The following is a 26,366-nucleotide window of genomic DNA, read 5'->3' as shown; positions in this document are numbered from 1 at the left end:
GTGGCAGCTGTAAAAGTTGGTGTGCTAGATGTGTGGTCTAAGTCCTTCACTACTCAGGGAGAGGCTGGAGTTTGGGCGTTCCTGCCCCACTGTAAGGTGCCGTGCCAGGAATGGGGCTTATAGCATGAGTGTGCCTGTTTTCCTACCTATTTCACTGTGGATATTTTCCTAGGTGCCCGAGGTGTAGGAGTCTCTAAACTAGTGTCCGGATTTTTCTCAAAGGAAATTGATCCATGTGTAGCTGTTTATTTAATGCATCTGAGGGAGGAAGGAAAATCAAGAGCCTTCTATTCCCCCACCTTGTTCTCCAATGCTTACGTCCTTTCCCCTTCAATATTAAGTAGTCATTTTAGGACAAGGTCTTATTTTTCCTTGAAATATCTCCCTTTTATGACAATTTCTTAAATCTATTTGGTAACCTGAGACAGCATTTGGCTAAAAGCCTGAGGCTTAAATTCATCCTTCTCCTTTTTCTTTTCTGTGTTTTGCCAGGCAAGTGACTAACGGACAAGCTGAGGCAGATTGCTGTCTTCCCACATATATTGACCTTAATTCCAATTAGCATTACGGGATAAGTGAAATTAAGTTGATTATTTTGACATAATTCCTAGAAAACATTTTACTGCTTCATAAATCAAACTCAATATTTGATAACGACAATGTCCTTTGAGTTTTACACCTTATTTCCCATCCCAATATAGTGACAATTTAAAAGCAAGTACTTCCAATGAGGTGAGGTTCTCTAAGTTGTGTGGCCTGCTTTTGACACCCTCTCCTCTATTCAATAGATTAGTCTCAAGTGCAAAAAAGAAAAACGTGCAAGCCAAGATGTGGAAGCAACCTAAATGCCCATCAACAGATGATTGGATAAAGAAGATGTGGTATATATATATACAATGGAATACTACTCAGCCGTAAAAAAGAGCAAAATCATCCCATTTGCAACAACATGAATGGAGCTTGAGGGAATTATGTTAAGTGAATTAAGCCAGATAGAGAAGGACAATCTCTGGATGACTCCACTCATATGAGGAATTTAAAAATGTAGACAAAGAGAACAGATTAGTGGCTACCAGGGGAAAGATGTGGTGGGGGGTGGGCACAAAGGGTGAAGGGGTGCACCTACAACACAACTGACAAACAATAATGTACAACTGAAATTTTACAAGATTGTAACCTATCATTAACTCAATAAAAATTAAAAAAAAAAAGAACATTCTAGAGGGCAGAAGCAGCAGGGGGAGATGTGAAAAAAAAAAAAAAAGAAAGAAAAGAAAAAGGTGCATATGTAAAGGGAGCCCCCATCCATGGCTATGACTTCCACTCTGTAGCAGTGGCCAGAGGAGGCCAGCCCTCCAGCCCCATTTGGCTACCTGGGACCCCAAGGCAGATCTGCATGTGAAAAAAAATGATAAATTGTGTCAATGTGTGATTAAAAGCAAAAGTCATGCCCTTTGAAGACACAATAATGATATTATGTATACTGTCAACTTTTGAAAAGTTAAGAGTAGGGACTTCTGGTTAAGATAGTGGAATAAAGATGTTTACTCCACTCCTCTCACTTGAGACATCTCAAGCCCTGTTAAAAATACAAGAAAGAAAACAACTCCATCTTTGATATAAGATGGAAGCTGCCACAACTACTAACCACAAACAGCACACTTATCAAATACGGGGATGTTTGGACTGATAGAGTCCTCCTCAGACCTAAGCATAATGATTTTCTCCACGTCAAGTCACAATCCTGAAAGGCATAGGCCAAATAATTTGAATAGAGCAGTATTACCTAGGGGCTTGGCTGGGTCATAGGAGAGATAGAAAACATCCCTTTGGAGATTCCAGTCAGTGACACAGAACAGCTGAGGAGGTATATAGAGCTGAAGATGCAGTCATGTTATTTGTCATCTAGGGGCTCCCTCCTTGCCAAGTCATACCTGAAAGAAGCGCAACAGGCTGAGAAAGAAGAGGAGGTGACAGTATCACAACAAAGAATCTATGTCTTAATGATTTGCTGTGAGAGACACCAATCTGACTTTTGAGGAGAAAATGGGGCCTAAGGAAATAATAGATTTGATAAGACAAGGCTGAGCAGAGGAGGTGATCTAGTTCCCAGCAAGCACACGCTCACTGCTCTTCTGCTGGTAGCCAGAATCATTCAGAGATGTGACTGTGGTAGTCAGGAAGAATCTAGACTGTGCACAAATGTCACCTCCACCACCAGCCCCAGATAGACGGCAGATAGATAGATAGATAGATAGATAGATAGATAGATAGATAGATAAAAACCTAAGGCTGATGAACAGATCTCATGAGAGGGATAACCCAGAAAAAGTTCAAACCAAAGTTTCTCCTGGTTTGAAAGAAATTAAGAGCAAAAGAAAGACATAAAAGAAGACTGCTGATTGAATGGTCACGTGTAATTTTGCTCCTTCCAAAGCCCCCACTATCTACAGTAAAAAGATTTTTCTCTTTAAAACATAAATCCACAAAGACAGGTGATATCAGCACTAAAAATCTTGGAACCTAGAAAATAGATGGACATGTAGAAACTGACGTAGAAGACGTAATAAGACCAGTTTGAAAGCTGTGGGATAGGCTGAGAATAACCTGATTTTACACCACAGAATTCTCAGAAGGTTAGGAGTTGGCTGCACCAGGAAGCTCTGAAACTGAGGGTAAAGGTGGGCACTAGCCTGTAGGGAGAGAAACCCAGAGACGCAGGAAGAGGCAGAGCAAGGAACCGCATAGTTTGTTATTGGCCTTTCAGTTTTTATTCACTTTTAAACTACAAGCATGTTTTACTTTGATAAAAATAAGAGATAAAATGGTTTCCCCCCAAAAATGATTATCAGATAACAAAAGGAGATAGATAAACTGGAATTGCTCAGGGATAAGGTGAAAGAAAAAATTAAGATATTACAGAGATTAAATCTACTTTAGAAACCCCCCAAGTGGATAAATAAAACAAAAAATAATGTTATTTCTTTTTAAAAAAAGCATGAGCAAACCATACAAAACAAAAAGAAAATGCTTTTCATTATAAAAATGGTTACAGAGAAATGAAGTATATGTCAGACAAGTAAAACTCATTTAACATAGACCTAATAGGAGTTCCTGAAGAAGAAATAGAACAAATTCTTCAGGAAAAAAAAATACTCATGGATATAGGAGACAAAAGCTTTCTTGAAACAGAGATTTGAATTTGCAGATTGAAAGGGAAAGCTGTGACCCCAGAAAAATTGATATAAGGACAATTAAACACAGATATCCTGAACATCATGGGTACTGAAGTTGCTGAACATCAAGGATAAAGAATCATTAGAAGAAAAAAAAGAATCATTAAACACCTAGGTAAACAAAACAGACCACATAAGAGAAGGAAAAACTGTAGTCCACTCAGACTTCTCCACCTCACACAGACCCAGAAAAGAGCGAAGCAATGGCGGTCATGTTTGAACAAAAGAAAAGTGACCCAATAACATTATCTTAACCAAATTACCTTCAAGTATAAGAGAACAGATAGGCATTCGCAAGCACCAGGAACTGAACGATTCCAATGCGTCATGAGCCCTTCTTTTGAAATTTGGGTAATAAAATCTGGCCGACCAAGGAATAGATCAAAATAAGGATCTCAGAAAAGAAATCATGGTTTAAAGGGACTGTCAGTGAACATGGAATCTAAATATAGAATGAAGATTAAATAACAGTGGGAAACCTAGTTACAGAACACACTGTAAATGTCATGAAATGTGACATTTTAAAAATAGCAAAATATTAACAAAAACGGTTGAAAGAGCAAGTATATAAACTTATTTATTTCCTCACTTTTTCATATGGTCAATAGATGATGTCTAAAGTTGAAATGGTAGTTGTAAAAAGCATAATGATTCCAATCTATGACAGCTTTTTATAGCTTCTTTTTTTTAGAAACAAATACCTCTTGTAGTGAAGAAATATATATATATCTGAAGCTCAGTAATTTCATTTCTCACTACAATTACTTTTGCTTAGATTAAATTAAATTAAAATTCAATGTAATATTTTGAACTAAAATTGGCATATATAATATAATCCAAATATTCTAAAATTATTTTATTACATTTCTTTCTTCCTTTCTCTGTGTGTATATATAAATACAAACACATTATATATCTATATGTGTATATATGTATAGTATGTATATATAGTATAACAATGAATGGAATAATAACCAAATATTAACAATGATTATTTGTGAAAAATGGGATTTGGGATGATGTAAACTCTCCTCTATGTTCTTGTTTGTATTATATGTAATTTTTTTTATAATGCACGTATTATTTTGACAGAAACAATAATTCAAAAGAAGAAGAGGAAGAAAAACTTCCTCTTGAAATATAGTGTGCAGCTTTGAAAAACCACTAATGCTTGACTTCAGCATGTGGGTTTAGGCAGGTTGGGTTCGGGGAAGGGGAGCAGTGGAAATGAATAGGTGGCAACTCTCAGGTTGAGTAAATAAATAAGAGCTGCTGATCTCGTGTGGGTGCTTCCTCTGCGCCAGGTACTGGCTAAATGCTTTGCATTCATTGCCTCCTTGCATCCTTAAATAACCCTAAGAAGTAACATTATTGAGGATGGCCGCTTCCAGTTTTGACAGTTGAGCACGCAGCACACCAGGAGACACCATTCACACTTTTGCCTGTGTGTCTGGCACCCCCTGGAGTTGTGTGGTGGTCAGATTGTGCAGCTATATGCAGTGACCTCAGCATCATTACTACTCCCTTTTCTCAGATAAGGAAAACTGAAACTCAGAGATGTTAATAAACTTGTCCCAGGTCACAAACCTAGGAAATAGCAGAAGCCGATTCAAAGCCTGGTCTATCTGACACCAGAACCAGATTCTTAACCACTAGCCCACAGTGGATAGACCAGCTGTCCCTGAGGGTGGGAACAAGATGGTGGTTGGGTGAGAGGTGGCAGAGAGTGGTGGTAGCTGCAACTACTCCTGTGTAGTCTTTGGGGGTCTTAACGTGGACTCACCTAAGAATATTCTAATGGACCCACAATAGACGCTTTCTGACAATAACAATTTATGTATACAAATGTGTGAAACAGCTTTTGCCCTTGACTTTGGTGCATACCATCCAGCTCCTATTTTTGGATTAATTCCTAATTCTCCTCCCCAGCAGTCTCCCCAACCCTACCCCAGTCACCTGATATCCCTTCAGGGGATTTCTCAGGCAAAATTACCACCTTAACTCACCATTGGCTCAATTTTGGCATCCAAAATCTTAAGAAAAAGAAATTCACTTCTGGATCCTAAAAAATGTTAATAGTCATAAAACAAATAATATTTATAACACTTAGCATAACAACATGAAAAATGTGGTTCCTAACAAATACTATTTGATGACAGTCAAAACAGTTATTTTATAAAATGACAAACTTCAATGTGATCTCTGATAACTGATAAACAAAAGACACAGCCCTTTGGTGCTCTCTGTCCTGTCTTTCATTCATATATGAGTATATTGAAACTGATCATTAATACAGTATGTAACCTGCTCTCTCCCAAGAGAGGCCATGAGTGGTGGTAGTGGGGTGGTGGAGCGGGGTTCCCTGCCCTGCTGTGAAGATGGTTAATCTTCAACTCCAACCCCATTTCACTAGAGTTCTTTCCTTAAAGTACTAAATGCAACCTTATGGACCAAAGCTCCATTCACATGTTAGTGTGAATTGTTTTTGTCCTAATATAATGCACTGAGACTGAGACCACTCAAGGAGCAGGAGTTTTGATTGGCACTAAGAGAAGGGAAATTGTTTTTTAAAGATGAGTTGGAAGACTTTTGTGGACTGGGACACTTTTTCTAGCCAGAGGAGAATGGACAATCTGGGAGCCAAGAAAGAGATTTAAGGGAGGAAAGTGGATTCAGAGCACAATATAGAGGGGAAAAAGTTTCCATTTTGCCTATCCAAAGGTAGCAGGGAGTATTCCCAATACATCAAAAATCTGTTAGAACTGCTATAACTGAGTTAATCTATCAGGCTGAAAATCTAAAATTTTCCCCAATTTCTCCCAATGTCTTCATCTACGCCAACTCAGTGCTTTGATTTGGGCCAATGTATCATTATCCAACCAGGTTTCTCTACCATCAGGAAAAGAACAGGAAAATGAAGGAGATGCCTGTATGTAGTCCTACATCTACCAACTCATTGTGCAAAGAACTTTTGCCATCAAATGAATGCACAGATCCTACTGTAGTATTAAAAATGTTTTGAGCCTATTGATCTCACAACTAATTTCCATCTTGCCACTAGATGTGATTCCAGCATTGTGAAGCTTTCTGCAGACATTCACTTCATCAGGCATGAGCACCGGCAAATTGAGAAAACAATTCAAGAGCTCGTGTCTGCCCTGGAAACTATTTCTAAGAACTTGGATGTGAAGGTAATTGAAAATAGATGGGACTCTTATATTAGGTGTTACTGCCAGAATAAGATCATTATAGCTCATCAACATGCCTAGTCAAGCGGTAATTGTTCAAAAGAACTCTTCCAAAGGGTTTAAATATGACAGTTCACGCATATACACCACAAAAGATGTCAGTTCGATCAACAAAGTTTTAACGAGTGCCTCATGTGTTCCAACACAGCCTCTCATTGTAAGCGTGTGCTACTTGATTCCACTGATTATTCCCTTACTCTCTGGGTTCCCCTCGCAGACTGCAGAACCAGAGATTATAAGCAAATGGACCTCCCCTGGAAGCTATTATTATTAATAAATGTGAGCTGATCATGTTACGTCCCTGCAATGGGTTATGTCTCTTACAAAATAATCGACAAGTCCATTGGCCTGGACTTTAAAGGCTGTCTCTACACTGGTGCCTATTATCTCTTCAGCTCACCGCCCTGTGCTTCCTGGCTCACCCTTTATACCCAGTGATAACAAACTACCTGCAGCTAGGTCCCCACTCACTCCAAGATATTGCTTGGCCTCCATGTCGTTTGTGCTCTTTTCTGCCTGAAATGTCTCTCCTCTTTCTCTTTTCCCAGTTAACGGTTTAACTAAAGTAGCCAATGCAAAGTCTTCTGTGCCCCACTCTGTCACATACCTTATGTGAGACAAGCACATCTCCTCTAAAGTCATTGGAGCAGAACAAAGTGGAAATTCTTTGGGAATTGGGGGAGATGAAAGTCTGGGGTTTATGTGTTCATGAGAGCCTATTTACCAAGAGCAGAAGGTTCACGGGGGCACACAGTTTACCCCAGTCCCATTGGGCTCCCCTTGGCTTTATTTTTACATTTAAATTCTTGATCCATTTGGAGTTTTTCCTAATATAGAATGTATCTAATTATTATTTTAATCACTGAAGCCTTACAGTATTTTTTAATATCTGGTACAGCTAGTCCCTTCCATTGCTTTCTTTTTTTAATGATAACTGTTTTTGCATATGATTTTAAAATCAGCCTATCTACTGCCAGAAAATAAATCAACAAATAAACTTCTAATTTTTATTGAAATCACATTAAATTTATAAGCTAACTTTAGAATTGACATAGTTGTAATGCAAATCGTTTATCCCTGAATATAGCGTGCCTCCTATTTGTTCAAGTTTGCTTTTATATCGTTCAGGAGTGGTTTCAAATTCTCCTTATGTAGGCATCATCTTAAATGTATTTTGAGATTTTGTTATCTTTTTTCTTTTTAGTTTATTGTAATGGGGTTTCATTATATCTTCTGGCTAGTTGTTAATGAATATTATGAAGGCTATATTAATTTTATACTCCACTAACTTAGTGAATTCTCTTCGTGATGATAGTAACTTTTTATTTGATTTTTTTGTTATTTTTTCCAGGCACACAATCATATTATTTTTAAATAATAATAATTTTACCTCACTGTTTACCATTTTCATACACATAATTTCTCTCCCTTTTCTAATTGCTTTGATTAATAACTCCAGTATGATATTAAATAGCAGTGCAAGGATAGTGAGCATCCTGCTCTTGTTCCTGACTTTAACAGAAATGCCCCCAGTGTTTCCCTTGTGATTGGGGAAGTAAGTTTCCTCAGTAAACATGTTTAATACACAACTAGGCCTATTTTATTGACGGGTTTTTTTTTTAATCAAGAATGATTGTGAATTTTGTCAAATATCTTTTCAGCATTTGTGGAGATAATCATGTGAGTTTTCTCCGAAGCTATACTAGTGTAATTATTTGTATTAATACGTTTCCTATTATTAAACCATTCTTACTTTTTTAAAAAATAAGTTGCACTTGAATGTGATGTACTTTTTTTATTGTGCTGCTGGATACTGCTGATATTTTATTTAAGAATTTGGCACCAATGTTTATAAACAAGATTAGTCTTCTTTTGTGCAATCTTTTTCACATTTTGGTCTCAATATGCGCTGACTTCTTAAAAATAATTTGGAAGTTTCTCTTCTTTTTCTATGCTCTGAAACGGTTTAAAAGACATTACAATTATCTATTCTTTAAGGATTTGGGAGTTTTACCTCTGAAACCATCTGGGCCTATGATTTGGTGGGAAAGGAAGTCCTTTGATATCTTTGCTCAATTTTCTCTGTGGAAATTGGGCTGTCTAAACGTTCTATCTTTTCAAGGGGCAGCTTTAGTAAATTACTTTTTCTTGAAAAAATACCTATTTCATCTAGATTTTGAAATTTACTTGCATAAAATTATGCAAAATATTTTTAGGATTATTTTAATTTCCTCTGCTTTTGTTGTTTTTTCCCCTTGCCATTTTATCATTTTATTTCTGCTTTTCTTTTTTCTCCTTGATTAGTTAGGTTGGTTGTGTCTTAACAATTACATTGATTATTCTCCAATGATCCAGTCTTTTCAAGTATTTTTAAGATTTTTTTTTTTCCTTCTTCTCCCCAAAGCCCCCCGGTACATATTTGTGTATCCCTAGTTGTGGGCCCCTCCATTGTGGCATGCAGGACGCCGCCCCAGCATGGCTTGATGAGCGGTGCCATGTCCACACCCAGGATTCGAACCAGTGAAACCCTGGGCCGCTGAAGCAGAGCGAGTGAACCCAACTACTCGGCCACCAGGCTGACCCCTCAAGTATTTTCAAATTCTGCTTCCACTCTATTTTCCAAATCACAAATTTAAGCTTTTGTCTTTGTTTTTTTCCTTTCCTGCAGTTTCTTTTGCTGTTCATTTTCTAACTTTTTGAAACATATACATTCATTCTCTTTTTACTGATATAAGAATTTATGACTGTGAATTTTCCCTGAACATTCATTTATCCCTGTATCCCCTGGGGTTTGATATGTAGTATTCTCGTTGTTTCCTAGAAGTTCTGCAACTGCATACTGTATTTTTCTTTTGATTGAAATAGCAGTTGTTGTTGGTTTTTTCCCCCTGAGTTAAGGAGTTTTTGTTTTGTTATCCTGGTATTCATTTTTAGTTTTATCTCATTATAATCAAAATTTGTTGTGTATACCAGTTTTAGTTTTTTGGAACATTTTCAGGCGGTTTTTTGGTGGCCAGAGAGTAAAATTTTGTACATGTTCTAAAAGAATGTGCATTCTGTATTTTTAGGGTACAAAGTTCAGTTGATCTATAAAAAAGTAGTTTATAGGTTAGGTCTTATGTATTCTTACTTATTTTCTCATCTAATTCTTCTGTTTTGAATTGAGAGAAATGAATTAAAGTCTTGCATGATTATTGGGCTTCCATTTCATCTTTGATTTCAGCTTTGTGAATGTTTTTGCCATGTTATTTGGATCGTAGATATTTATAACTACTCTCTTTTCTGATTCCTAATTTTAATATTTATGTTTTCTCTCAAATTTTCTCTGTTACTTTTTCAGAGAAACAACCCTTGGAATTACATGTCAATCCTATAATTTTTTCCTGTTTCTTATTAATTATTTTAACATTTGTATATTAGTTTTCTATCACTGCCATTACAGATTATCACAGCAGTGGTTTATAACAACACAAATGTATTATCTCACAGTTTGCGTAGGTCAAAAGTCTGGCTGGCTAGACTTGATCCTCTGCTTAGGGTCCCACAAGGCAGAAATCAAGGTGTCAGCAGGGCTGCGTTCCTTTGGAGAGGCTCTGGGGATGAATCCTCTTCCAGGCTCGTTCAAGTTTTTGGCCAAAGTCAGCTTCTTGTGGTTGTAGGACTGAGGTCTTTGCTGGCTGTCAACTGGGGACTGATATTCCTCCAGCTGTTCACCTTCCTTCTGATGTTTCCCATTGACCTCTCTCCAGCAATAGAAGGTAAAGTCAGTCTCACGCTTCATATCTCTCTGACTCCATCTTCTGCTGCCTCTCTCTGACTTCGGCTGGAGAAAGTTCTCTGCTTTTAGGGGCTCATATGATTAGATTGGGACAACTTGGATAAGACAGATAATCTCCTATTACAATGTCTGTAACCTTAGTACAGCTGCAAATCTCTTTGGCTATCTAACACAACATGTTTAGAGGTTCCAGGGATTAGGGCACAGACATCTTTGTGGATCCATTCTGCCTACCACAATTTATCAGTTTCTTCATCCTGCTTTCCTTTGGTTAGGTTTGTCATTCTCTTTTTAACTTTGTGAAACGAATGGTTAGTTTACATAGCTTCATTCTGTCTTGGATAATTATGGAAACATTTAATGCCACAAATTTAGCTCTGATTATAGATATGGCTGTGTCCTTTTGATACGTAATGTTCTCATCATCCTTTCCTAAGTAAATTGTAATTGCAGAGTTGATTTATTCTTTGACACTTGTGTTAGTCTTTGAGAAGCAAATACCATAAAGGAGTTAGATTTGCAAGAGATTTATTGAGGGAAAAAACTGAAGGAAAATAGGGAGGAAGCTGGAGGAGATGGAGAGAGCCATCAAACTGCAATACAGATCTGACTTCTGTGAAAAAGACTGGGAAGAAAGGTGTTAGATGGCCATTCTAACAAAATTTCATCAAGTTCCTTGAGCCAAAGTCATTCATCAAAGGACTGCTCCCCAGACATTGCTTAGAAGCAGCCAGCCAGTGGGAAGTACGGCCTTGACACATGGTGATGGGTTTTACACTCAGCAATCAAGGCCCTTGCCAATTATGCTCCTCATAGTGGGAGATCTGAGAGGAACATTTTCATGTGAAACACTGGAATTAAACAATAGAAGTAAAAGAGTATAGGTGTTTTTACTCAAATAGTTAGATTTTTGTTTCTTTATACTTTTCTTATTGGTTTCTAGTTTTAGTGCAGTATAGTTAGAATTATGGTATGCTTTTCCTGCTTTTTAGAATAATTTGAGAGTTTCTTTATAGTCACACGTGTGCTTAGTTGCAAATGCTCGGCGGGTACTGGGAAAGAATGAGTGTTTGCTGTTTTCAAGTTAGATCATTTGGTGTGTAAATCTATTAGATAAACAATATTTTTCCTATCTTCCTATATCCTTATTTATATTTTACTTATTTGACAAGTAAAGAGTCAAGAGAAGTTATTTAAAATCACTAATACATCATCTCTGTTAGTTTATCCTTGTAATTTTACAGCTGTTGCTTTTTAGTTCAATACGTAAAGTAAAGGTTCAAAACTCTTTAGTATTTTTCACCATGAATTCTACTCTTCGTCTAGAAAATGACCATCTTTGTCCCATTTAATGTATTTTGCCTTGAATAACATTTTATCTAACACTATTGCTTTACCTGCTTTCTTTTCCTTTGCTTTTGCCAGGCATACATTTACCCATTATTTCTTTACTAACAATCCTGCCTTTAAGTGCACCTCCTAAAAATAGCCTGTTTTAAGTGTATCTCCTATAAATAATCATTCATGTGCTATTGGTTGCTCACCCAACATTTATCTATTCAAACCCTTCCATTATTCACCTTTTTCTTTTCCAAGAGAACTCCGATTTTAAGTGTCTACTCTTCTCCACATAACCATCTGTTTCAGGAATTGAATTCTGTTTGGCCAAAGCCAATCATGTAGTTTGACTCCCCTTGGCAGTGATTAGTTTAGTCATCTTTATGCACTGCAATTCTGCAACTATTTTCCAATCCAGTCCTTTCACCTAAAGGAACTTCCTGAACATTTCTGGCAACGTGGAAGGCACCCTTATTCTAACTTCCAGAACTGGAACTTGGTTCTTCCTATCTTAAATGCCCCAAGTCATTTCACTTGGGATTCATTTCTGCTCACGTCAGAATCCTACCGGGAAATTCCTGAGACCTAATCTTAGGCCACTCTTGTGTGTTTTCCTCAGAGCCTAATTGTGCATTGAAACATTTATTCAGTAAGTATTTGGTGAGCATTTACTGTTGGTCACCTAATGTGCACTGAGGATACAGTGGTGATAGAAGATATAGTGGCCTACACTGTAACTGGGTAACTGGGAAGATAGAAAGTAAAGAAATAATCAGATTAACAAATTGATAAACTAATAACAATGTATTGTTATATCTTTAGGTAGTCTATTACCATAAAGAGCATTATAGACAGCAGAATGGAACACTTCCCTATTATTCTTTCCCTGAAGAGAGTTCTATCACTGTTGAATCATTCCTTTGAAAACAACCATTTTTAAACGCAAATGCACCCTAGGCTCCAGTGTGTTTGTTTCCTGGCCCCTTTAGGAAAAAAGTATAATTAACATAAGTGCTCGTGGTCTTGTTCACATGCACAAATAGCTCCCTTTTCCACTTTCATTAGGTAATGCAGCTCTTAGGAAGGCTAGAGACTTCCAGTTCTGAGCAAATCTCAAATTTCAAGATGCTTCAGGGGGATTATCGCCACGAAATGAACATTTTGGAGTTCAAGTAAGTGAATGGAAGATTTTGACTTCTGTTAAATGTATTCCAAAGGGTTTTGCCTAATGAAAGCGTTGGCATTAAATAAAAACCTATCCCAGCAATTTGAACCTGGCCAAGAAATAAAGCAACGAACTAAGGAAGAAAACAGTCTGCACTAAATAACTTATACAATATTCACAATAAAATAAGAAATATGCTACTAATTTTGTCATTCTCTTTGTCTGCATAACATCTGAACTGAATTGATACTTATCCTGACCTTTCCTATAGAGTCATTCTAACTTATCAATTGTATATTAAATTGCCTCAGTGTAACCCCTTATGGAATATATTGATTCCACAAAATTATCAATTTTTAAAACAACTTTGATTTGCAAACTTTTCTTTTAAGATTTCTTCTGAGATCCTCTACTTGCTCCTTTACGTCATCTCTGTTTTAAGACTGGTCTCTATTCCATCGGACACCGAGTTGTCCCCCAGGCAATGGAGAAAGCAGTAAAGGAGACAATGCACAAACATTCAAATTACTGACCTCCTTGTCCTCAAATCCTCCTTTCTTGTTTACATGACCACCATTTCCTGAGGTCGTGGTGCAGGCAAAAGAAAATTCTAGTCACTTGGATGGTATTATCCGCCCCTTCTACCCCTGTTCTTTTTCCTCTGTCCCACATCCCTTGGGTTTAAGGTCTTGGTCAAACCCGGTATTCTGAATATACTCTGCTTTCTCCAATTTTCCCCATCTCTACTGTATTTCAATTGATCTAAGTGTCATTGATTATAAGATGCACCATTATGTTTTTGTACCTCTAAGACATGAAGATAACAATTAAAACATAGCACACCATCACTTTAAGACACCACCTGATTTCAGAGATGTTAAATTGGGAAATACGTGTGTCCTAGAAACTGATGAAAAACAAGTCATCATTAAAACTCAGAGAAGTAAATGTCTTGAGTAAACAGAAGAGATCCACTTTCTTCATACCCTAAAAAAACATATCTAGGGCTGGCCCGGTGGTGCAGCGGTTAAGTTTGCACATTCCACTTTGGCAGCCTGGGGTTCGCCAGTTCGGATCCCGGGTGCGGAACTATGCACCGCTTGTCAAGTCACGCTGTGGCAGGCGTCCCACATATAAAATAGAGGAAGACGGCCACGGATATTAGCTCAGGGCCAGTCTTCAGCAAAAAGAGGAGGATTGGTGGCAGATGTTAGCTCAGGGCTAATTGTCATAAAAAACAAAAAAGGATATCTAGGTTCTTAAATTCTAGTACAATGAGGATGCTCAGTAAGTACCTGTGTGGTGCTTGATCTAATCGCTTTAGCTTATAATGAAGATAAAGAAAAGAAGTAGAAAAGTAAACTGTTCCTAGAAGTACTGTTTAAAAATTGATTTTATTGGGGGAGAAGTGGAACTTATAATCTGAAATGGAAGGTTGGTTTAAAGGGATGCAGGATATTAACAAAAACGAGGGGAAAAGGAAATATTTGAGATCTAGGGCAACTGCTTTATTGATGATGCTGAATCATTGTTCACCTTTCAATCTTGTGGGAAATTGCCTTATAGATGAATCACCTAAAGAGTTTAAACCTGAATCTGGACACTTTTGTAATAGTATAAACTTGAATCTTTTTCTCACTTGAAATAATGAAGTCTTCAAATTTCATTAGTATTACAGTAGGTAACATTGAATTTATAAGCCAGATTTTTCCCCAGGCAAATATTTATGAGCTCTAATAATTCATTTAATTACACAATTGACTGTTTTTTATTTAAATCTTCTCCATTGACTCTTTTAAATTAAAAAGTAATATGCATTCATTGTAAAAAACAAAATAAAACAAAGATGAAAAAAGATGTCACCACCTCAGCTTCCTAATGTAACCAATGCTAACACCAGGGATGTATCCTTCTACACTTTCCTTCCTATTAATATAAGCATAAAACAGAAAAAGGACACTGTATGTATGTGTCTATGTGTGTGTATATACATGTATATTCTTACATGGAAAATCATGTCTATTATGTCAGGAAAAAGTCTAAGGAAAGAAAAAAACATACAAACATTCGTTTATCCTTTTTATATTTCAAGGAGAATGCTTTTTAAAAAATGCTTTCATATTTTAATAAACTACCAACAGACAGAGTCTGACTTCTGATTGTTACCAGGAAAGTGAGTCTCCAATTGCAGGCAAAACCTTGTAATAAAAGGATCATAAGCAGTAATTAATTCTTTATCGTTTTATTTTAGTTTCAGAATTTCAATTACCCACGTGCCCTTCCAGAGATGTTACTTGGGCACATTTAGTGGTCCTTGGTTTTCAGAGGGATGTTAATATTGTATCAGTGAAGAGAGTAAATGCTCTCCTTTATTTACACAGTAAAGGTGAGCACTGAAGGCTAGACTCTCAAGTGTAAAGCTACGATTGATTATCTAGGAATGTGCTGTCCCCCTTAACCATTACTATTAATTAATATTTCCACCAGAGACAGGGAAGGGAAGATGAAAATTGAAGATTAGGTCTCTAAATAACTTGACGAGTCTATGATTTGCTATTTGTAAACAGCCCTAACAAAAGCATTGTATGAGAAAGAATGCATCATTTATTCAACAGCTATTCAATGGGCAGTTTCTATTTTCCAAGCATTGCTTACAGCCATGCACAAAGCAGAACCCTTGTTTCACAGAACTTAGGTTCTCGTGGAGGAGCACACCAATTCGCATCTAGTGCATGCTGATGAGCATTTTGGAGAAAAAGTAGAGTAACGGACTAGAGAGTCAGCTGGGGAGAGGGATTTTTTTGTTTGTTTTTTGGTGTGGCAAAAAAAAACCCCAAAAAACTTCCGCGATAAAATAGTGCTTGAATATAAATTTGAATGAAATGAGGGCAGGAGTACTCCAGACATAGGAAACAGTTGGCTAAAATGAGGTTGTCCATGTATGAGTTGGAAACTTATTTGTCTGAGATCCAACAGCTGTTAGCCAGTAGCACAGGTGTTTGGAAATCACGATTAGACCAAGAACAGGAAGAGGGATCAACTTCATCTTCTTCACAGTTGAGGTACTCACTTGAAGCAAGGTATGCCTTCTGAGTGAAAAATAACTCTATATCAAACCAATATGATAATTCAGAGATGAAGATTAGAATTTAGCTATTATACTACAACTAATCTAACTATTAGAAAATTAACTTTTCCTAGTCCTTGATTTCCTCACCTAAATCCAGGCTTCTTAACCTCGGTGCTTTTGATTGGCGTTTTGGCTGGATAATTCTTTGTTGTGGAGCTGTCCTGTGCATTGTGGGAACTTTAGCAGCATCCCCGGCCTCTATCCACTATACGTCAGTAGCACCTCCCAGTTGTGACTACCAAAAATGTCTCCATACATTGATAAATAATCCTTAATCTAAATAAAAATGAAAATGGCCTCACATAACTTGTCTTTTCCAATTCTTCATCCAAACACTTTTTCAGGAGAGCTAGAGAGGCATGCAGTATATATCTAGCATGTCTTAAGCAATTTCCAATAATAAAAATCACAAACTAAATTATCTGCATATAATTTTTACTGAAAACACTAAAGCAACTATTATTTCAAGCCACCCACATGTTGCAAGGTAGTCTGAATATTCTCAATAACAAACAACATGCATTGTTCCTGCTAATCTAATATTTTGCCTATTCTAAAAGAGAATTTAAGGGGCTGGCCCCATGGCCGAATGGTTAAGTTCATACACTTCGCTTTGGTGGCTGAGGGTTTTGCTGGTTCTGATCCTGGGCGCAGACCTAGCACTGCTCATCAAGCCATGCTGTGGTGAAGTCCCACATAGCAGAACCAGAAGGACCTAAAACTAGAATATACAACTATGTACTGGCGGGCTTTAGGGAGAAGAAAAAAAAAAAAAGATTGGCAACAGATATTAGCTCAGGGCCAATCTTGAAGAAAAAAAATAAATAAAAGAGAATTTGAAATTAACATTTTACCATGAGCAAGTCACACATAGAAAATATATACATATACCCCTTGCTGGTCCCCAAAGCTCATCCCACCCCTTCTCAGTCCCATATTTCTCAGTCACTACAGATGTGGATTCCCTGTTCTGCTCAAACCCTCAGCCACTCTGCAGTGACTCTTCAAATTGATGATATATAATTCCAACACTTTTAATCTCTGTAATAACATCCCCTTCCATTTTTAAAAATCTTTCATTCTCTATTTCATACTCCTATGATGCATCATCTTGATGCCAGTAGTCCCTTCCTGCACCTTTGCCTATTATTTCTGTTTTTGCCCCACATGAGTAACCCAACACCTCTTTAAGCCCTCCCCCCACCCAACCTCCCAAAGAAACCACTCAGAGACCCACTGGTGGCTATGGAGACTTTATTGAAGATTTTGCCTCAGACAGAAAAGACAACCACTGCTATCCCAAAGTCCTTATGGGGCCCTCTTCCTTCTCCCTTTCCCCCTTCCTACCCCAGCCTTTTCTCTCCTCCCCTAGATGATGCAAGTCCTCTCTGCCTCTCTGGTCCAGCTCCTCCCTCAGCCTCATAGTGGCCCTTGTAGAGCAGGTGTTCTGCAAACTACCCCTCTTAGCCAAATCTGCCCACAGCTAAGAAGGTTTTTCACACTTTCTAATAAATTTTTTAATAAAAAATTATATTTCACAATATGTGATTATATGAAATGAAAATTTCAGTGGATATAAAGTTAGATTAGGCCACAACCATGCTCATCTGTTTATTATTTGTTTGTAAATAAGCCATGCTTATTTGTTATCACCTACGGTTGCTTTCCCACTGCAATGGCAGTGTTGAGTCGTTGCACAGCTGAGTGGTTGCAACAGAGGCCATATGGCTCACAAAGCCTGAAATATTTACTATCTGACCCTTTACATAAAAAGTTTCCCAAACCCCCACTACAGAATAACACTCCCACCCCAAGTGACTTACCAAACTATTTCTTCCCCACACGTGCAATGTGCCCTGGGCCCTGAGAGGAAGTCGGCATGGATGACACATGCATTCTGTGTGGCTGTGTCCCTGTTGCTATGTGTATGTATTTTCAGGTATGTGGAGGGGTGTTGTCAGCAGCTGGGCTGAACACGAGCTCAGGGCAGGGACTCAGAGTGTGCTCCCCTGCCCCACCTCCCACACCAACACTTAAGTACTTGCTAGACACACAGCCTCATCCTCTGAAAAAATGGCAGACTTTTTAATACTAAATTTTGGGTGTATGTTTAAATTTACCTATTAAAATAGAACAAACTACTTTTCCCCTTAGATTTAATTCACTTTCAAATAATCTGTGTGAGGAAGTTGAGAACAACAAAAAATGGACAGAAAACCAGTTCATCAAATATCAACAAGACCTCCTGGGCCATATCAATCAGTGTCTGAAGCTACTCCAGGAGAAACTGGTAAGGAGTTCCGTTATTCATGAAGTAAGCAGCCGCCGGGTTATTCTCTGGATGTTAGCAATGAGTAAAGGTCTTGAAAGTTACATTTCAACATTCACAGCAACCTTCACTGTGTTGGTAACTTACTTTTTTCATCACCAGAATAGGACTCCACAGGCCTGCCTTCTGGTCCTGTTTGCTACTCCCCAACTCTGTGAACCCACATTTCTGAGTGTGCTCTACCTGTACCAGAATAACTTAAAGAGAATTTTAACAAACACAGATTCCTGGTCCCAACCTGGAGCTGAGACATCAGATCCTCTGGGGGCTTCTAGGCAAGCTCCCCGGTGATGCTTAGACGCAATAAAGCTTGAACACTTCTGCACTACTAGCTCTTTCTCAGATTCTGGCAGACTCCTCCACCAGTTCTAGGCAGCACTAGGCGACCACAGCGTCACCTGCAGGAAGAAGCCTCTCACCACAAGGAAGAGAGAGACTGGGATCCATCATTCCTGGGCAGGCAGGGTTAAAGAGAGAACCAAGATAGTCTTGCCTATGCCTGTACCAAATTCCCCAGAGGGGATCGAGGAGGAGCAGAGAAGCTAATTAGCCTCAGGCTGCCTCCACAGTCCCCACCCTGCTGCACATTAGAGTCACCTGGAGGGCTTTTAAACTACAATTTCTGAGCTCCACAGACCAATTAAGTCAGAATTTGGGGGAGGGGTGTGAAGGTCCAGGTAATTCTAATAGACACCATGGGCGGAGAATCGCCGTTCCTGCTGAAGTCAGTCCATATGGAGACAGGAAGCTCAAGGGAATAATGACATCTAACATTTCGGAGGATGTTCAAGGAGCTCCAGTCAAGCAGGATCCAAAACGCCTTCCTTGACTACACTTCTTTGAACACTAGGCTAAAATGCCAAGTCCTCAAGGGATTTCAGGAAGACTTCAGCCCTCTCTTTTCTCTCATAACACGTAGAATTCCAGAAACTACAAAAAAACAAGACCAAACAAAGGGATGAACTCTTACATTTGTGAACACAGTTTTAGATACAAGGGCAGTTGGTTTCAATTTTCACATTGAACGAGAAAAAGTGAGTTTGTTAAATATGTTCTTTAAGCTGAATTACAAATCCACATAGGTTTTATTTTCTGCAGTGTTTTATCACATGCTATCTTTTCTAGGAAAAGTCTGAAAATAAAATGGAAGAAAAATTACTGCGGCTTTCAAGCAAATTAGAGAATTTCATTAACACACAGAAACAGGAAGCAGAACTAAACAAAGTAAAGCATATAGAAAATAAACTGTCCAAAAAGATGAACCACATGGAAAAGCACATCTGGGGTGAATTAGAGAAAATGCAGAATGAATATCAATCAGGTGAGCAGATACCTTTGATTGACAACATCAGTCCTTTCCTATCCAATCCCTCAGTTTTCTACTTTGAGTTAATGGCCAGGATCAATCTTGTCGTTAGTGACCTCCTTTCACATTTAATCTGAGTTTCCTAAATATTCCATAGAATGTCAGCATACTACTGGAAGGTAGGTAAATAAGTTCACTTTCTTCATTCACACTTGGCAGTATCATAAGCTTGCCACTGCTCTGAGATTTTTTTGCTAAGATCATAGAATTCTTAGTCTTGGAAAGTCCTTGGAGATCAGCAAAACTTGACTTGTGGGTATATCATGAAATTAGAAGCCTAAATCAAATGCCCCTCATTGAACTGCAGGTAATGAGCCTGGACAGATGTCAGACTGGAGACTTGACCTTTAGCAGTGAGAAAGAGAGATGAATTAAGAGAGTCCAGTATAATGACTGTTTTTCTTCTTAAGGAGGTTAATGGCAGCAATGTCAAGCTGCGCTAACATCAAAGAGGATTACTTTGAAAGGCTCATCTAATTTGTCAAAGGGAAGGATGTAGGATAGGTGCTGTGGAGCAGCCATCTGCCTCGAGTCACAATTTGGAGGGAATTACCAGGAATCAGAAGGTTCCTTTATTAGAGAAAGCCCCAACTAATTTTCTGTCCTCTAGATCTCAGAAAAATTCATGTAAATTCTACCAAATTTTGGTCTTTATTATAGAGATGCCTTGGAGGTGTCTTGGGAAGACAGTGTGGTCTCATTTTGTTCCTGGCATATAAATTAAATTTGCTGCCTGGAAATCTGACCCTCACCACCCCTACCCCCAACTCCCACCGCCAAACCAACATAATGAATTACCTGGCCAGGAATCATGACCCAAACTTAACTGCCCTTCTTTTAGGGCCCTGCTCTCTAGTGAATTACCAGAGATTTAATTTTATTCATTCCATTAGTACAACCCCAGGATGAGTTGAAGAGGAATTTGCAATCTACATGTTTCCGCATTTTACTAATTGGGAATTCTAGCAAAAGGGGATTCCAAATTAATGGTTTGCTCTTTTATGCCTTTAATAAAAATGTGTTGAGAGGTGACTACGTGAAAGGTCCCAGTGAATAAGAAATGGACTGTACCTCAGAAGCTTGAGGTCTGGTAGGTCTGTGCTCGTGACTGACTAGATTTGCAGAAGAGAGATACAATATGGGCCGAGGGTGGGGAGCAGCTGGTGGCCACTCCTTTGGTCCCTCAAACAGGTTACTTTCAGAGAAGTTTTAAAATCTCATCTGTGGTCTTTATCTTCAATTTGGTAACAAGAATAAAAAAAAAAAAAGGATCATCTAAATCTCTTGCCAAAGTATATAGAAAGAAGAAAATATTTTAAATTTCTCTCTTGAAATACAGAATTATTTCATTATGCAATACATTTGGAGGGAGGGAAGGAGAGGAATTGAATTAAATTTTCACAATGAAGCCAGATACAAGTTGAAACACTACTGCTAATGCATCTTCATGACATATAAGAAATTGATTATTGTACACTTTCAGACTGGCCTTAATAGAATTTAATATGCTTTGAATTAAATGATGATCAATTATGGCAGGACTGCTGATTATCAACTTTCGTAAAAGAAAAAAAATTCTAATGCATTGTTTAAGTATACCTATTCTCATATCATCTTCCAGGATTTCAATCGATTCATGACTCTCTCAGCTCCCTCCAACAAATACAGAAAACAAAGATGGATTTAGAGAAATATAAAGTACGGAAAGACCTAAAGAAATTACAGCGTAAGATAGGGGAACTCCAGGAAGTGTAAAACTTTCCAGCCATCTTCTTTTTCACCGAGCAAGGGAGTGCTTTGTTGGTAAAATTTGTGAAGAAGAAAGCTAATATCTCTGGGATGTTTACTGCTTCTAATATCTCTGTATTTCTTACCAACTTTTTAAGGAGACGAATGGACCAGAAAATCCAATAAAGCGAAGCAGCTTTATGATGTCTTCATTAACTTATTAATGAAAAAATTAAGGAATTTTTTTTACATAGACGCCTTTTTATATTTTTATTTGCCTATAAATAAAAAAAGAGCAAACTACATACAGAAATGAGTCAAGTAGGCTGGGGCTGTGGCAAACTGGAGACCACTTACCCCATCTAAAAACAACAGCCACTATGCACTTCTAGTTCATTACTAACATGCATATCATCCATTATTGCCAAAATTTTCGTTTTTCAAGAGAAACCAGAAATCTGGTTTTATATGAAACTATTTATAAGCACTAGCAACTGGCTCAAAATAGTTCTTAAACTATGAGGGAATGTCTGTGGGGCAGATACAGCCAGTGTGCTGTCAAATTGCAACTTCAAATCCAGAGGTTCTTGTTTTCTAATAATCCCCATATTTACAGCAAGTCTAATGTATATTTAAAATATTGATTTGTCATACTCAATATGTATCAGAATTATGAGCAAGTAAGGGTTAACCATGCAAAATAAGAGAATACAATAGTTTCCATGAAAAACATCTAACATAATTTGATCTAGGTGCTAAATTCAGAAGCACTTCAAAAACATTAATTAGTTTCCTATAAAATTAAAGTATTTCTAACTTTTCTAGATATAAATCTTAAATGGAGAGCCTGGTAATGGGCAGTAAAATCATGAAAAATAAAAACAAACTATTCATGTCATGCACTATCTGCTAGAACAATGACTAATTTCTCATCACAGAGCTTTGTGTAAACATGGCAAGGGGACCCTCGCTTCAGATTTGGTCTCCTTCCTTGGTTTAGGGAAGAAGAGTGACAACTTCTCTGCTAATAAAGAACAAAATTACCTTCCAAAGCAATTTTGGACCAATGCCCACCTCTCTAATTTTTTAGCTATAATGGAAACATCTCCATTTATTTTTGTTAATTTACTTACAGCATCACTGACTATATTCCAAGGGATTTTCATAGGAGAACTTAAAGAGTTTACAATGCAATAGCAAGTGTCCTTTGCAATCAAGTGTTACAGTAGGACAAAGGGCTAATATCTCAAGTAATTCCAAATAACTCTTACAAGCCAATAAGAGAACAATAAGTCAATTTTTTTTTAAAAAACAGGCAAAGAATATGAACTGGCAAGTCACAGAAGTATACAATAATAAACGAAGATATGAAAAGACATTCAACCTATTAAAGAAATAAAAATTAAAGGGACCCTTAGCTACCATTTTCAGATTGAAAAAATTAAAGTGATTGATACTATTAGGTTGACAGGGGTATAGAGAAATGTGCACTCTCATGCATTACTGGTGAATCTATAAATTGGTACAATGATTTAGAGGGCAATTTGGAAACATCTATTAACACTTTTAAATGTATATATCCTTTGACCCTGGGATTCTACTGCTAGAAATTTCTATTACTGGGGGAAAAAAATTCCAAGGTGTGCAAAGATATATGAACAAGGATGCTCATTACAGCACCATTTGTTATAGTAAAACAACTGAAAACAACCCTAAGGAATTGATTAAATTAATGCTATCACCAGACAAAAACTGCTATCCAGCCTTTAAAAAGAATACAGAAAGATATCGATGATACACTGATAGGTGTAAAAAGCAAGTCGCAAAGCAACATGGATACAATCCCACTTCTGTCAAAACAATTTTTAAATAAGTTAAACAGAATATTGCATAACCATAAGCAAACAAAGGTAAGAATTTACAACAAACTTAGCAGTCATTGGATTATGAATAATTTTGTTTTCTACATTAAGCATTAATACTTTTACATTATTACAATATAATATTTTGCTTTCCAGTAAAAATATATTTTATAAAACAACCACAACAAATACACTAGTAGGCTGAAAGAATAACTCTTTGTAATGAACCAAATAAGTGGTTGTAGAAAGGGTTAAATTAAGAATTCACACAGATCAAGGACCATGTCATCCCACTCATATGCATTTTTACTTTACAGACATAGCTACAAAAGCAGAGAGGACATAACAGCAAGTGCAAAAAAAAGATGCTGATGCATTTTTTTTTCCTTGTAAATAAAAATGCTCTCAACTAAATTCTAGCTCAAACAATAGTGCAGGATCAAGCCAAAAGCTTTCCCAGAATGAGTCAACACCTCATTGGTGTTGACGGGTGGTACTACATAGAATTGAATGCAATGCAAGGGGGTAGGGGATCAAAGGATCCTCTGCCAGTGTTCTCTTGCTTGGGATCCCAAGTTGGGGTGTCCACAGATTGGCACAGACTCTAGATGTCCTGAGAACTATGCCTCGAGAGAAGGTGGATCCACATATTGTAGGACCTAAAGCTTAAAGCTTTGACGTGTTCTTGATGTCCTGTCCTAATGAGCGGGCACAGGAGTCTGTAGGAATACTCCTGGAAGCTATTGCTAGCTCAGGACAGCAGCAACTCAACTGTATACAGAAGAGACCATGAACAATGTAAGAATGTCCGTCCAACCCAAAAGTATCCCCAACTCCACTTCTCTTTAGCTGGATCCAAAGATGCCCATGGCCACTCCAGGAGCACCTGATATCAATGGAAGTTGGAGTAGAAAGAGAGTGGTCTTAACCAACGATCTCATTGTAGTTAAAATGTCTTCTGCAAATTTTACGACGATCTTGTAAACACACTGCCAAGGCTCAGGTAAGTAGGGGACCCTGGAGCTCAAGGGCCATCATTTGACACTACATTCACCTCTGCTCGGGGGACCAGTGGAGCACTGGGTCTCCCTTGCTTTGCATTTATTTTGCAATGGATCCATAAAGGTGACAAAGATGAACAATCCTCATAGAGCAGCTCAACATACATGGCACTTTATTCTTTACCAAAACCAACACTTAATCCTTTGGGAAATGTCAAACTTCTCTCCCCACCAATACAGGAGAATGCTTGAGCATCACAGAATCTGCAGTCCAGATGCATCGGCAAACTTGAGGCAGATGTTAAAATATCTCAGACTCCACTTTAGGGACAAACCCCATCTAAACAGGCTTGGAAATCCAAGGACCCTGCTGACACCATGTTTCCTGCCATTTCCTCCCTCTTATCAAAAACCTGCTGTTAGGGAGAAAAAAATATATAAAATTATTTACACTGAGGACTAAATGGGAATGTTCAAAGTACCCTACTTCCCCACTGAAGATGAAAGACACATCCCTCACCTTATGTTTCACAGGTAACTGCCTTCTCAGCCCCATTGTGAGGTAGACACGCTCACCACCTGATAGCCAGGAGAGCAATAGGCCCAAGGTCCCAGAAATAGCATCCCCAGAATGCTCTGCACACCAGCAGCTCCCCCCTCTTCTACAGAAACTTACTAAACACCTGTCCACTTCTATTAGTGTCATTCATAATAGCAGCAAGTAGCATCCAAAACACCAAGAAGGAAAAACTTGCTCTACACTATATATACACACACATACATATTGGTGTTTTTACCTGATGAAATGGGTCTCCACACTTTTGTGAGATATTACTTTTTATATATTTGCAGCCTCCATTCATTCATTTGCTAGGCACTGAGGATACAACATTAAGCAAACTAAATATGGGCCCTCCCCTTAGGGATCTTACAGTCTAGTAGAAAAGACCAACAATTAAACTTGCAAATACCTGGGCAAGTGAAAGGTGTGATGGGAGCACCTGGGAGAGGCATTTAGCATAAACATGGGGAATCAGGCAGAGGGATCTTCCAGAAGAAGGGATATGTAGATTGAGACCTCTAAAGTATAAGTAAATATTAACCAAGGGAAAGGGGCTTGATTGGCAGAGGTGGGGGCTCAGGGAGATGGCACAGCCTAAGCAAAGGCCTGGAGGCCAAGAGAATGGGACTCATGCCAGGAACACATGTAAGAAGTTCAATGGGTTAGAACCTAAAGTGTGTGTGGTGGAGGTGAGGGAGGGGGCTTGAGGGAGGTGAGCAGGAAAGAGAACACGAAGTTGGAGGGAGTGGGTATCTGATCACAAAGGGCCTTGTTACTCCTCTTGAGGAGCATGGACTTTATCTTTAGGGCCCACAGTAGCATTTGAAGGATTTTATTTATCTATTTTTTTAAAGATTGACCCTGAGCTAACATCTGTTGCCAATCTTTTTTTCTTTTTTTCTTCTTCTCCCCAAAGCCCCCCAGTACATAGTTGTACATTCTAGTTGTAGGTCCTTCTATTTCTGCTATGTGGGACACCACCACAGCATGGCTTGATGAGCAGTGCTAGGTCTGCACCCAGGATTCGAACTTGCGAACCCCTGGCTGCCAAAGTGGAGCATGCAAACTTAACCACTCAGCCATGGGGCTGGCCCCTGAAGGATTTTAAATAGGAGAAACATTATCAGATTTTCATTTTAGAGAGATCCCTCTGGCTGTAGTATGAAGAACAGATTACAAACACAGTGGGAGAAGCAAATTTGGGTGGGAAAGGAGATGATTCAGGAGAGAAAGGATAATGAGCTCAGTTTTAAACTGATTGATTTGGAGGTATCTATGGGATGTCCAAGTGGAGATGTCCAGTGGTTGGTGAGCGATAAGGACCTGAGGCATGAGAGAAAGATCTGAACTGAGGATTTAACATAGAAAGGGTTATTAGAGTTATGGGTGAGGAAGGAGGAGATTGCCTGGGGTAGGGAGGGGTGGGAGTAGGGGACGTGAACTACAGTGAGAAACAGAGATCAGGCAGGAACTCCGAGGACACGTAACACTGAAGGAACAGGCAGAAGAGGAACCTTTAAGTCGCTGGGTGAGTATATGAAGACAGCAGTGTGGTAGGAGAGGGAAGATCATCGTTTGAGGGTTTGTCTTCCCTGGGAGTGCCTGCTGACAGATAGTGTCAAC

General features: G+C 38.3%; 2 protein-coding genes across 3 annotated transcripts in view; one reads left to right on the top strand and one right to left on the bottom strand.

Annotated features, from left to right (window-relative positions):
* The window catches only part of FAM81B (family with sequence similarity 81 member B), a 45,186-nt gene extending 23,668 nt beyond the window's left edge, over nt 1-21,518 (top strand). Inside the window, exons 5-9 of the mRNA XM_014867671.3 lie at nt 6,298-6,427; nt 12,666-12,772; nt 18,050-18,185; nt 19,350-19,545; nt 21,212-21,518. Coding sequence (XP_014723157.3) covers nt 6,298-6,427; nt 12,666-12,772; nt 18,050-18,185; nt 19,350-19,545; nt 21,212-21,345 — 703 coding nt within the window. The 3' untranslated portion in view covers nt 21,346-21,518. The remainder of the gene's footprint in view (nt 1-6,297; nt 6,428-12,665; nt 12,773-18,049; nt 18,186-19,349; nt 19,546-21,211) is intronic.
* Nucleotides 18,183-26,366, bottom strand: part of SKIC3 (SKI3 subunit of superkiller complex) — a 90,868-nt gene continuing 82,684 nt past the window's right edge. Inside the window, exon 44 of one of the 2 annotated variants that reach the window (XM_070517752.1) lies at nt 18,183-19,154. The gene's annotated coding sequence lies outside the window, so the exon portion shown is untranslated. Of the gene's footprint in view, nt 19,155-23,170; nt 24,598-26,366 lie in introns of those variants that run through there. The other variant, XM_070517751.1, reaches the window with a different exon arrangement.

This window comes from Equus asinus, chromosome 9 (genome assembly GCF_041296235.1).
Source record: "Equus asinus isolate D_3611 breed Donkey chromosome 9, EquAss-T2T_v2, whole genome shotgun sequence".
Taxonomy (NCBI): domain Eukaryota; kingdom Metazoa; phylum Chordata; class Mammalia; order Perissodactyla; family Equidae; genus Equus; species Equus asinus.
This window is presented reverse-complemented; position numbering and strand designations above follow the sequence as displayed.